The sequence below is a fragment of the Garra rufa genome, chromosome 8 (genome assembly GCF_049309525.1).
Source record: "Garra rufa chromosome 8, GarRuf1.0, whole genome shotgun sequence".
NCBI classification, from domain to species: Eukaryota; Metazoa; Chordata; class Actinopteri; order Cypriniformes; family Cyprinidae; genus Garra; species Garra rufa.
The window spans coordinates 17595343-17608859 of record NC_133368.1 but is presented as its reverse complement, the minus strand read 5'-3'; the positions used below and the strand labels follow the sequence as shown (position 1 = coordinate 17608859).

The following is a 13517-nucleotide window of genomic DNA, read 5'->3' as shown; positions in this document are numbered from 1 at the left end:
CTGTCTTTCAAAAGGTACGTGTTTCCTAGAAGACAAAATAAGTTAAATTTACCCTGATATTGAAATTCAAAAAGTTTTTACCCCCTCAGGCTTTTATGCAATGTGTTTTATTCTGAAGCATCAATGAGCGTTTGAACTTTCTGTAATAGTTGCATATGAGTCCCTCAGTTGTCCTCAGTGTGAAAAGATGGATCTCAAAATCATACAGCCATTGTTGGAAAGGGTTAACGTAAACTTTTGACCTCAACTGTATATCCAACTCTGAATAAACAGCAATACACTGCTTCTATGGATATACTACTCTAAAATATCATGAACTTATCATGTAGAAAATCCATTTCAGTTATGATCCTCATTTAGTAATGAAATAAAGTGATGTAGCATTATTAAGAACAAACATCATATTGATCTAACAGTGAAGAAAATTACATTTATTAACCAAGATTAACCCCCAATTAGAAACTCATACACATGGATGTGTAATGGCATATAGATGAATAAATTATGACAATTTTTTCATTTCTGAGTGAACAATCCCTTAAACTCTTTGAGATCTTACAAAGTTCATAAACCGACAACTCGGGCTGCCATTGATACCATCAGCTGTGTCATTATTAATAAAATGTACCTGATTTTTAGATGTTTAAATATTTTAAAAATAAAATAACAGAGCTTGTTGCATTGCAATCTGGGATTGACTTCTCAGTGAAAGATACATGCAATGCTGCCTTCCATTTTAGCCAAAATAAAGTTTTCTAGACAGAATATGCGACCTGTGCCTTTTGGAAAAGCCTTTGTGTTAAAAAGCACACCTATGATGCCTATAAAGTATTGTCTAAGTAGGCAGCACTAGGTTTTGGAAAACAATAGTGTAATTCTTCTGTTCCAAACACATTTCTCATTTTTTCTACTCTTTTATGAAGCCTCGACATATGACGGCACTGGAATCCAGTGGAAAGAGAACTTTGATTCTGCATTCACAGAATTATGTGAAATTGGACGGTAATTTTTTTTCTTTTACTTTTATTAAAATGCAGTCCATCATCCTCTTAGCAACAAACTCTGCTGTCTTATGTTTTTAGGGGTCGTTTTTCAGTGGTGAGGAAGTGTCTTAGTAAGGCCAGTAAGAAGGAGGTTGCTGTGAAGTTTGTCAATAAGAAGATGCAGAAGAAAGATCAGGTGGCCCATGAGGCCGACATCCTGCGTCATGTCCAGCATCCACAGCTGGTGGCACTGATTGATACATATGAGTCACCCACAGCCTACATGCTGGTTCTTGAGCTGTGAGTAAATCAGTTTAAAAAGCAAATATACTTTCATTGATAGCCTATCACTTAATTACACAATTATGGGACAGAGACACCAAATTGTGGTACTATTCCAGGGCGATTAGAGAGAAGGCCTGATGGGGATTATCTTATGTCTTGATGAACAAAATGTGTAAAAATCATAATCAGCAATAATCTAAGAGCCAGCAGAAAAAAAGCCTATTGCCATTTTTTTCAAAGTAACCAGGGTGATGCTAACTTCTAGAATGACCTACAAAAGGACGTCATCCTACCAGCAGTTGAGCACCAAGACTGAAGATATTCTAAATACAGTTGAAGTCAAAAGTTTACATACACCTTGCAGAATCTCCAAAATGTTAATTATTTGACCAAAATAAGAGGGATCATACAAAATGCATGCTATTTTTTTATTATTTAGTACTGACCTGAAAATATATTTCACATAAAATATGTTTGCATATAGTCCACAAGAGAAAACAATAGTTGAATTTATAAAAATGACCCTGTTCAAAAGTTAACATACACTTGACTCTTAATACTGTGTTGTTACCTGAATGATCCACAGCTGTGGTTTTTGTTTAGTGATAGTTTCATGAGTCCCTTGTTTGTCCTGAACAGTCAAACTGCCTGCTGTTCTTCAGAAAAATCCTTCAGGTCCCACAAATTATTTGCTTTTCAGCATTTTTCCGTATTTGAGCCTATTCCAACAATAACTGTATGATTTTGAGATCCATCTTTTCACACTGAGGACAACTGAGGGACTCATATGCAACGATTACAGAAGGTTTAAACACTCACTGATGCTTAAGAAGGAAAAAACAACGCATGGGGTGAAAACTTTTGAACAGAATGAAGATTTTTATTGTGCCTAAATATCATATTTTTTTCATTTAGTACTGCCCTACAGAAGCTACAGAAGATACTTACATGTTTCCCAGTAGACAAAATAAGTTAGATTTACTCTGATCTTCAAATGAATGCATTGAGTTCCTCGGTTGTCCTCAGTGTGAAAAGGTGGATCTCAAAATCATGCAGTCATTGTTGGAAAGGGTTCAAATACACAAAAATGCTGAAAACCAAAGAATTTGTGGAACTTGAAGGATTTTCTGAAGAACAGTGGGCAGTTTAACTGTTCAGGACAAACAAAGGACTCATGAACAACTATCACTAAAAAAAATAACAGCTGTGGATCATTCAGGTAACAACAGAGTATTAAGAATCAAGTGTATGTAAACTTTTGAACAGTTTCTCTCATGGACTATATGTAAACATCTTTTATGTAAAATATCTTATTCAGGTCAGTACTAAATAAAATTCAATTTTTATGATTTTGTATGATCCCTCTTATTTTGGTAAAATAATTAACATTTTGCAGATTCTGCAAGGTGTATGTAAACTTTTGACTTCAACTGTATATTCAGTAAATTTTCAGTTAAAAAATACTAAATTTTGGTTGTTTTTGTTGCATGGAACAGTATGAACATTCTCCTTGAACACCACTCTCTTTTTCAACACACACACAAACTCAAATGGAACTTATTTTTAAAAATGGCCTGCAGTGATATGATCATATTTATGTGTTCAGTGTTGAGGACGGACGTCTGCTGGACTATCTGGTGGCTCACGATGAGCTGATGGAGGAGAAAGTGGCGTTCTTCATTAAAGACACTCTGGAAGCTCTGCAGCACCTGCACACATGCAGAGTAGCTCATCTGGACCTCAAGGTGAAACATTATACCACCACATCAACATGCAACAGATATTTACAGCTTATTTAGTAAAAAGTCATCTTTTAGTAGACACTTATCCAAAGCAACCCAGCCCCTCCTTCTAAATAAAAGTCAAATGCAAATTGGTAAAGTCATAGCATCACTGCGGCTGCCATTAAAAGCCCTAGTTCCCACAGAAACAGTGAGTGATAGATAAGAGTAGGTTAGATGCCCAAAATGGTTGCCCAGAGGCATTGTACTGACTTTCTTTGAAAGGAACTTTATTAAAACCTGTTAGACGCCTGTATAACACACTCCTGCAACCAAATAGCAATGTGTTTAAAACTCTCAGAACACCTTAGAAACCACAGAGGAATATGAGTTTTGTACAAGCAAGCACCAAGTAAGTAGGCGACCACTAAAATATAGTTTAGAAGCCTAGTGCAGAGTCTTGAGTTTCAACTCTTTCTCATTCTTTAGCCTGAAAACCTGTTGGTGGACCTTCACGTGCCGGTGCCCTGCGTGAAACTCTCAGATCTGGGCGATGCTGTACATGTTTCGAGTCACCGCTATGTGCATCTCCTCTTGGGGAACCCTGAGTTTGCCGCTCCAGAGCTCATCCAGGGCACCCCGGTGTCCCTGTCCACAGACGTCTGGAGTGTAGGAGTGCTGGCCTACGTTATGCTCAGTGGAGTCTCCCCATTTCTGGACGAGAGTCTGGAAGAGACCTGTGTCAACATCTGCAGGCTGGACTTCTGCTTTCCTGAGGAGTACTTCAGTGGTGTTAGCCAGGCCGCCAAAGACTTCATTGTGTCCACGCTCAACCAGGACCCCAGGAAGAGGCCGAGTTCAGCCACGTGTCTGCAGCACCCATGGGTCAGCGCTCATAGTGGCGATTACTCCAAAACACCACTGGACACCGTCAGACTCACTGCGTTTATTGACCGACGCAAACAGCTACACGATGTCAGACCTGTGACAAACGTTAAAGGACTGGTCAGCAGCAGTATGGGACACACCTTATGAGACGAGAACTTGGGCTGGTTGAAAGAGATTCTAGCATGTTACATGCTATACGTCAACATTAAATGTCATTTACATTATATCATATCATTTGGAATGTGCACTTACTGTACACAGTGTTTCCTGTAGCGTTTATCGGCCTGCTCCATTATGACTTGTGGCCCAGGGAGTTCACTTTTGAGACCTTTAGCGATTAATAGATTGAGAAACTACAAGTAAACTGGAATTGTGGGAACTGCAGAGCTAGGAGTAGTAACATCATTGAATGTCATATTAAGGCTTAGGGTGATGTGTTTTAGATCTTTGAGAGTCCTAAACAGACCAGTAGTTGGGTGTTATTGTATGTGAGGGTTTTACAGGAAAGGTTTACCAAAAATGAGAATTCTGTCATCATTTACTCATGTTGTTCCAGACTCGTACGATTTTTGATGAATGTACATGCTGCTCTTTTCCATACAATGAAAGTAAATTGAAAAAGCTCTCAAATCTCATTTGTGTTTACATATATTCAAATGTGGTACATCAGATCTATGATGCTGAATGGCTTTGGTTGCCTCGTTTCTCGTAAGCAATTTGCAACATGCCAGTTTGAATAAGTGGAAGTTCAAATGTTATTTTAGAGCTCTGGTGGGAAAATGCTGAACACTCAATTCCTCAGTTTCATCTCACATTTATAGCTCAATATACAGTTGAAGTCAAAAGTGTACATACACCTTGCAGAATCTGCAAAATGTTAATTATTTTTCCAAAATACTTTTTATTTAGTACTGACCTGAATAAGATATTCATAAAAGATGACATAAAAAAGAGATAAAAGATGTCCATGTATAGTCCATAAAAGACAATAATATAAAAATGACCCAGTTCAAAAGTTTACGTACATCTAAATACTGTGTTGTTACCTGAATGATCCACAGCGGAGTCCCTTGTTTGTCCTGAACAGTTAAACTGACTGCTGTTCTTCAGAAAAATTCTTTAGGTCTGTCAGATTCTTTTTCTGACAGGTTTTTCAGCATTTTTGTGTGTTTGAACCCTTTCCAACAATGACTGTATGATTTTGAGATCCATCTTTTCACATTAAGGACAACTGAGGGACTCATATGCAACTAAAAATAAGGTTCAAACACTCACTGATGCTCCAAAAGGAAAAACAATGCATTAAGAGCCAGGGGTGTAAACTTTTGAATGGAACATTCATGTACATTTTTCTTATTTTGACTATTTTTTTTTTTCATTTAATACTGCATTCAGAAGCTACAGAAGATACTTACATGTTCCCTAGAAGACAAAATAAGTTAAATTTACCCTGATCTTTAAATTTCAAAAGTTTTCACCCACTTCATTAATGCCTCATTTTTCCTTCTGAAGCATCAGTGAGCATTTGAACCTTCTGTAATAGTTGCATATGAGTCCCTCAGTTGTCCTCAGTGTGAAAAGATGGATCTTAAAATCAGACAGTCATTGTTGGAAAGTGTTCAAATACACAAAAATGCTGGAAAACCAAAAAAGGGCATTTTAACGGTTCAGGACAAAGAAAGAACTCGTGAACAACCATCACTAAAAAACCCCCCACATCATTCAGGTAACAAACCAGTATTATGAATCAAGTGTATGTAAACTTTTGAACAGTGTCATTTTTATGAATGTTATAAACTATTATTTTCTCTTGTGGCCTATGTGTAAGCATATTTTATGTGGCATATCTTATTCAGGTCAGTACTAAATAAAAAATAACATACATTTTGTATGATCCCTCTTATTTTGGTCAAATAATTACCTTTTTGCAGATTCTGCAAGATGTATGTAAACTTTTGACCTCAAATGTACATCTCATTTAATGTCAAACTCAAATATGGGTTTGAAACAACACGAGTAAATAAATGATGACAGAATGAGATAGAATGTGGTTGACGACTGGATGCGAAAATAAATTTAGTGATCTGACAGTAGATATATTTTTCACAGGTTCATTAAGATAATTTAAAGAATGTAGACTATTTGACAGGTAAGAATTATTGTACAAATACCTGCATGTAGAAATAACTGATCATCCACCATTTAACCTGTAATGTATTCAGTTTTCACAGTATGGGGTCAAGAGTGTCATAATTGATGTCATTACGCATAATGTGGATTTTGATTGTCTAAAAAAAAAAAAATGAATTGAACAGAGAATGTCGATTATGTGTTTGTCTGAGTTTTATAACTGAAATTACAACAATTTGCGGACTAACGTTATTACAGTTCGGCACTTATTTATGCTAACATTCAAAAGTCTATGATCAATACGATTTTTTTACTCACCAAGGCTACATTACAATTCAAATCATCAAAAAACAGTAAAAACAAAAATATTGCGAAATATTATTACAGTTTGAAATTACCATAATTTTCAGCAGCCATTTCTTCAGTGCTTAATGTAACATGATTCTAATATTCAGATTTCTTAATAGCAGTTGAAATGGTTGTACTTTTTTCAAGACTGGTTATTTTAATGCATCCCTGATGAATAAAAGTATTAATTTATTTAAAAGAAAGAAAGAAAAAAACTCCAATTGAAAAAAAAAAAAACATTTTAAATGGTTGTTTATTTATTTATTATTTATTTATTTAAATACCCAAACAATGTCCAGGAAGAAACCCCAAAAGCCTTAAATCAAATATCTTGTTTAATTTATTATTTTCAAAGACAACAATGTATTGTAGGAATGTCCAGGTATTTCATGTGTTATATGCTTATGTTTGACTGTATAATTGTTCTGTATGTTGTATGTGCCTCCAGAGGTGTAATATGTCAAGCTGTCACAGAAGCCATGTGTCAGCTTTGATAGGCCAGACGCACATATTTCATAAACACTTTCAATTGGTCATGTGACCATATCAGTGAATACACTCTAAATACACGCCTTTACCATCAAAACTGAAAAGGAAGCCTAATAGACAGGTGAATTATTAAACAGCAGTGTACTGTAATGACAATACAGCATGACACACCTGTGAATACTGCATTGGGACAATCGTTACATCTCATGTTTAACCTCATCAGCTCCTGCTGTATAAAGCTTCTGCTCTGCATTAATAACCTCTGTAATATCCGGGCCTAGTTTCGTTTCAGCACATCTAAAACAACCAACATAAAAATAACCCAAACGTGATTCAATTTCTATTTTAACAGTAGCTATCATCCAAACTAGTTCATTTGAAAAGCATCTCAGGAGATCTCTGAAGAATAAAGCCAGATCTGCTCTTTACATCTTTACTTCATCCATATACCCCTGCAATAGGATTGTATAGAAACCTGTGTGTAAAATTTGCTAACAAAAGCGGAAATATTGTTTTTCTTGATTCATATGGGCTGTTTGTTTGTTACTGAATGTTTAATAAACTGTGCTTTGTTTTTAGGAAAAAAAAAATTATGTGGAGTTTTTCTTGATGAGAAATCCCCCCCCAAAAAACATTATAGGTTAAAGTGGGCTCCAACGCTCATTGTTGTATTTTTCTGAGGTAAATCACATTACATGACTATTCACAATCTATTTTATTTATTATATAAATGCTTTTTATTTATTTTTATAGTCTATTCATTATTTGTAGCATCAGCTCAACTTGTAGCATTTAATTCTCTGGGCCTTTCTTTTGACAAAGTAATCCGCAATGTCTTTGGTGTTTGGTTTAAAGTTTTGTGTATTCTCAGTGGAAAGAATGGCTACTTTCAATAGGTCCAGTCTTTACTCAAAAAACAAATCATGATCCCACTGAGTTAAATAATTATAGGCCTATTTCAAAATTGCCATTTCTGCAGTTTTGGAAAATGTTTCAGATTTCCCCCTACCTAAATTCTAATAATATTTTAGAACCTTTTCAGTCTGGCTTTAGAGCAAAACTGAGTACTATGTTAATAAGGCAGTGAGGTTGGCATTTGTGGTACTGCAAGATTGGTTTGCATCGTATCTCACAAATAGGAGTTTTTCAGTGGAAATTGATGAATTTTCATCAAGCTCAGTTCCGATCACTTGAGGGGTACCCCAGGGCTCTATTGTGGGTCAAATTTCATTCTCACTGTATTTGCTCCCTCTTTGTTTTATACTTAAGTCTCATAAAAAAAAATATCATACCACATTTATGCGAATGGTACTTAGCTTTATTTCCCTCTAAAATCAGGTTCTGACTCAGTGTCCTCTTTGCTGGCTTGTTTAGAGGACATCAAGAATTAGATGGAAAATAATTTCCTACAGTTGAATCAAAAAAAAGACTGAAGTTATTTTTTCAGCCCTTCTTATTTCTTAAATAATTTAACCTACTCTGGGGTTTTTTGAAGAAAGCATCTGTGAAAAAGTTAAAAACCTAGGAGTTATTTTTGATCCTGAACTGAAATTTGACAGGTTAACTCTGTAGTTAGAGCAAGTTTGTTGCAAGTTTAAAATTTCTGTCAGTTTTAATGATTTGAAGGTTGTTATTTATACATTCATTTCAACCCGGCTGGATTACTGTAACTGTTACGGAGTGAAGCAAGAGACGAGCGGATCCATCTGCATATCTTTTATTTAACAACAAAGATGTGGTCATACACAGGCTGGTCGACAATGGCAAACAGGTATATAGAGGGAAAGACAAAAGAGTAATCCTGAGACAGACGAGGGTTAAACAACGACGAACGTAGTCCAGGGGGCAAGGCTAAACGGGTAATCCAATGAACAGGCAATAAATCCAGATCAGGAGCAAAAAATAGTCTAAACGACAAGACAAGATCGATGTCCAGAACAGGCAGAAGATCAGAACACGGGTAAACACACTGAGAAATAGATTCAACTAGACTCAGGAAACTAGGAAAATGAGTGACTCCGTAAAGTAGCTATCACTGTGAGAGTAAAGCTGCATCACATCACATCGATCACATGAGCTCAACTGTCTTCTTTTCTATTGACTGTCGCTTCAGAAAGTTGCTCTTTATTTGCATAAAGTTGAAGGATTCTGAACTTTGTCGCGTTGCCAACAGCCTCTGACGCTCTTGTCACCAGAAATCGTAAGCTCTCCATTGAAATTAATGGGATTGCGTTGCTTTGTTGCTGCATGCCACTTGTAGTGTGAACGGGGCTTGATAAATGCTAAACAATACTCAGCGATCTGAAAGAGATAGTCCATGGCTTATCCACCTGTTTCCGAGGGGCGCTACTGTAAAAAAAGAACATGGGTACAACTTCTGGTGAGGTGGCAAAAATAGTATACCAGTGGCATTTTGCGTGCTAATTAGCGAAGAGGCTAGGTGTTTTTCGGATCATTGTTTACTTTGTAAAGTTGCAAATCTTTATGAGAGATGTCGTAACAGTGATCAGGGACAACATGTGCTGTTCAAAAGTTTTGTTCGTACATCATTAGCAAGTTCAGATCGCTCAATCTTGAATGACTGTCAACTAGTGATTTGACATTTGAACCGAGGCATCGGGTGTGACAGATGATGCCTTGATTCGAGGCTTGTGTTGTGTTGTGTTGTAGAAATCACAAAACCAGTGACAAACGAAGCCTCACTTTCTGTTCCGTCCCGTGCGCGATTCACTTTGCATGTCAGAATGTTCAAACCATAGAAATGTATGGTTCGAACCCCCAGATCTTACTTATTCACACTTATATAATTACATTTTTAACTACCCAGTTATACATGTAATATGAAAAAAAAAATACAAATTATTTCAGGAAAATTAAATATTTGTCATATGCAATTTATATATGTGTACATTATTCTTCTATTACATCATATTGATATTCGTACTGTTATTTAATGCCACAGACAGAAATTCTACAAATTGTGTGGTGAATGTTTCGTCTGATGGAATTTCTCTCACAGGCTTTTGGTTGATAAGAGTAGATGGAGCAGGAGCCCACCAGGGTGGAGCAGATGGAGCAGGAGCCCACCAGGGTGTAACAGACGAAGCAGGAGCCCACCAGGGTGGAGCAGACGGAGCAGGAGCCCACCAGGGTGTAACAGACGAAGCAGGAGCCTACCAGGGTGGAGCAGATGGAGCAGGAGCCCACTAGGGTGTAACAGACGAAGCAGGAGCCCACCAGGGTGGAGCAGACGGAGCAGGAGCCCACTAGGGTGTAACAGACGAAGCAGGAGCCCACCAGGGTGGAGCAGACGGAGCAGGAGCCCACCAGGGTGTAACAGACGAAGCAGGAGCCCACCAGGGTGGAGCAGACGGAGCAGGAGCCCACCAGGGTGTAACAGACGAAGCAGGAGCCCACCAGGGTGGAGCAGACAGAGCAGGAGCCCTCTCACAGGCTTTTGGCTGATAATTTTTTTTACTAACCACCAGAATGCGCTGTTTTCGACACTCAAAGCTTTGAATATTTATCTGAAACAGTCAGTCCTCCAGTCAAGTCTTCATTTGCCCATCACCACTGTCAACAGTTGAATGAATTGGTGTCACGTCCCACTTGTTTACTTTAAACCAGAAGACACTCCCACATTTGACGCAAGGCCTCATGGGCGTACAAAACTTGTGGATAAAGTGTGTTTGATTGGTTGCAGTTGTTTGTGTAATCAGTGCAATGAATGATGGAAAATGTAGTCCAGGGTTGACATGCATCAGTCTGTTCCAGACGCTCCAAACATTATACAATCCAGGAGGGCGGTGGAGTGGAGGCGGAACAAGGGGAGGGATGGAGGGCCAGGTCCATGTGGAGGTGAAGGACCTTTGGACTGCGGCAGGACCGGTGGGGCAGGGAGCCAGCACAAGACTGGCAGTACAGGTGAGGACCACCACAGCGGGGCAGATGTGTCCGAAGATCCCCATGGCGGAGCAGAAGACCACTAGAGCAGGACTAAAGACCATCACAGAGGAGCGGAAGACCACCAGACCAATGCAGACGGAGCAGAATACCACCACAGCGGAGCAGATGAAACAGAAGACCACCATGAAGGAGCAGACGGAGCAGGAGCCCACCAGGATGGAGCAGACTAAGCAGGAGCCCACCAGGATAGAGCAGATGGAGCAGGAGCCCACCAGGGTGGAGCAGATGAAGCAGGAGCCCACCAGGGTGGAGCAGACTAAGCAGGAGCCCACCAGGATGGAGCAGATGGAGCAGGAGCCCACCAGGATGGAGCAGACTAAGCAGGAGCCCACCAGGATGGAGCAGACTAAGCAGGAGCCCACCAGGATGGAGCAGATGGAGCAGGAGCCCACCAGGATGGAGCAGATGGAGCAGGAGCCCACCAGGGTGGAGCAGATGAAGCAGGAGCCCACCAGGGTGGAGCAGAAGAAGCAGGAGCCCACCACGGTGGAGAAGATGGAGCAGGAGCCCACCAGGGTGGAGCAGACGATGCAGGAGCCCACCAGGGTGGAGCAGACAAAGCAGGAGCCCACCAGGACGGAGCAGATGGAGCAGGAGCCCACCAGGGTGGAGCAGACGATGCAGGAGCCCACCAGGGTGGAGCAGACAAAGCAGGAGCCCACCAGGGTGGAGAAGATGGAGCAGGAGCCCACCAGGGCAGAGCAGACGAAGCAGGAGCCCACCAGGGTGGAGCAGATGGAGCAGGAGCCCATCAGGGTGGAACAGATGGAGCAGGAGCCCACCAGGGTGGAGCAGATGGAGCAGGAGCCCATCAGGGTGGAGCAGATGAAGCAGGAACCCACCAGGGTGGAGCAGACGAAGCAGGGTGCAGCAGACAATGCAGGAACCCACCAGGGTGGAGCAGACAAAGCAGGAGCCCACCAGGGCGGAGCAGACAGAGCAGGAGCCCACCAGGGTGGAGCAGATGAAGCAGGAGCCCACCAGGGCAGAACAGACGAAGCAGAAGCCCACCAGGGTGGAGCAGACAGAGCATGAGCCCACCAGGGCAGAGCAGATGAAGCAGGAGCCCACCAGGGTGGAGTAGACAGAGCAGAAGCCCTCCAGGGCAGAGCAGATGAAGCAGGAGCCCACCAGGGTGGAGTAGACAGAGCAGAAGCCCTCCACGGTGGAGCAGACAGAACAGAAACCACGGCAGAGACTGGAGCCTGGGAGAAACTAAGACACAAGAGACAGACAGAAACTCTACAACCCCAAGAGTCGGTACAGGGAACACAGTGGGCTCTTTAAAAGTGTTTTTGAACATGACTGACAGGGTTGAAAGTTCAGTATTGTTCTCATTGAGAATTCCCGGACAGACAGACAGTTCATAATCAAACTCAACAGCAGATGACCGTTCAAAATTGGTAGACTGGTAGACATTTCGGCGACAGAAACTGGACAGGAAATAATAGAATCTGGACAGACAAATGTGTCAGCATTAGACTTATTAAGTTAAAAAGGACAGACGTTCAAACTCAAATTTAATAGTGGCATTTCAACAGACAGACAGTTCAGAGCATGCAGAACACAGATGGCCTCCATGGCTGGCTCAGGACCGAACAAGAGTTCATAAATGGCCTTTTTTGCTGGAACAGGACCGACAGAGAGTTCAGGGGTGGCCTCCATAGCCATGACAGAATGGTCAAAGGCTTCATAAATGGCCTCTTTGGCTGGAATAGGACTAGCAGACAGCCTCTGCCTCCATAGCCGTGACAGGACTGACAGAAAGCTGATAACTGAATACCACTGACAACTCTGGAGGTTCTGCAGCGGATGCCGCCATCTCTGGAGGTTCTACAGCAGTAACATCAGAAAGATCCATGACTTCTGGAAGCACCTCTTTTAGTAACTTAGATGGAATAGGGTCTAACATACATGTTGTCGGTTTAGATGATTTAATAAGTTTACACAGCTCTTCCTCTCCTATAGCTGAAAATGCATGGAATTTTTCCTCAGGAGATCTATAGCATATCTGATGTGATACTGTAGCGGATGGTTGCATAGTTACAATTTTATCTCTAATACTATCTATCTTGATAGTAAAGTAGTTCATAAAGTCGTTACTGCTGTGCTGTTGAGAAAATTCAACGTCTGTTGGTGCTTTATTCTTCGTTAATTTAGCCACTGTATTGAATAAATACCAAGGGTTATGTTTGTTTTCTTCTAAGAAAGATGAAAAATAGTCTGATCTAGCAGATTTTAGTGCTTTTCTATAGGATATGTTACATTCACGCCAGGCTGTACGGAAAACCTCTAGTTTTGTTTTCTTCCAGCTGCGTTCCATTTTTCGTTGTGCTCTCTTCAGTGCGCGAGTGTGTTCAGTATACCACGGCGTCGGACTGTTTTCCTTAATCTTTCTTAAACGCAGAGGAGCAACTATATCTAAAGTGCTAGAAAAAAGAGAGTCAATAGTTTCTGTTGCATCATCAAGTTTTTCTGAGCTATTGGATATGCTGAGGAATTCAGATAATTCAGGAAGATTACTTACAAAGCAGTCTCTTGTGGTAGAAGTAATGGTTCTACCGTATTTATACCGAGGAGTTAATTTTACAGATTTAGTTATCTGGAGTATACATGAGACTAGATAATGATCTGAGATATCATCACTTTGATGCAGAATTTCAACGCCATTTACATCAATTCCGTGTGACAATATTAAATCTAAAGT

The 13517-nt window shown here is 40.2% G+C and overlaps 1 protein-coding gene across 2 annotated transcripts in view; it reads left to right on the top strand.

Annotated features, from left to right (window-relative positions):
* LOC141341032 (kalirin-like) overlaps window positions 1–7414 on the top strand; it is a 40498-nt gene extending 33084 nt beyond the window's left edge. For both annotated transcript variants that reach the window (XM_073846169.1, XM_073846168.1), the window contains exons 21-24: window positions 924–1002; window positions 1083–1283; window positions 2875–3013; window positions 3479–7414. In XM_073846169.1, coding sequence (XP_073702270.1) covers window positions 924–1002; window positions 1083–1283; window positions 2875–3013; window positions 3479–4024 — 965 coding nt within the window. In that variant the 3' untranslated portion in view covers window positions 4025–7414. The remainder of the gene's footprint in view (window positions 1–923; window positions 1003–1082; window positions 1284–2874; window positions 3014–3478) is intronic.
* The last annotated feature ends 6103 nt before the right edge of the window (window positions 7415–13517 follow it).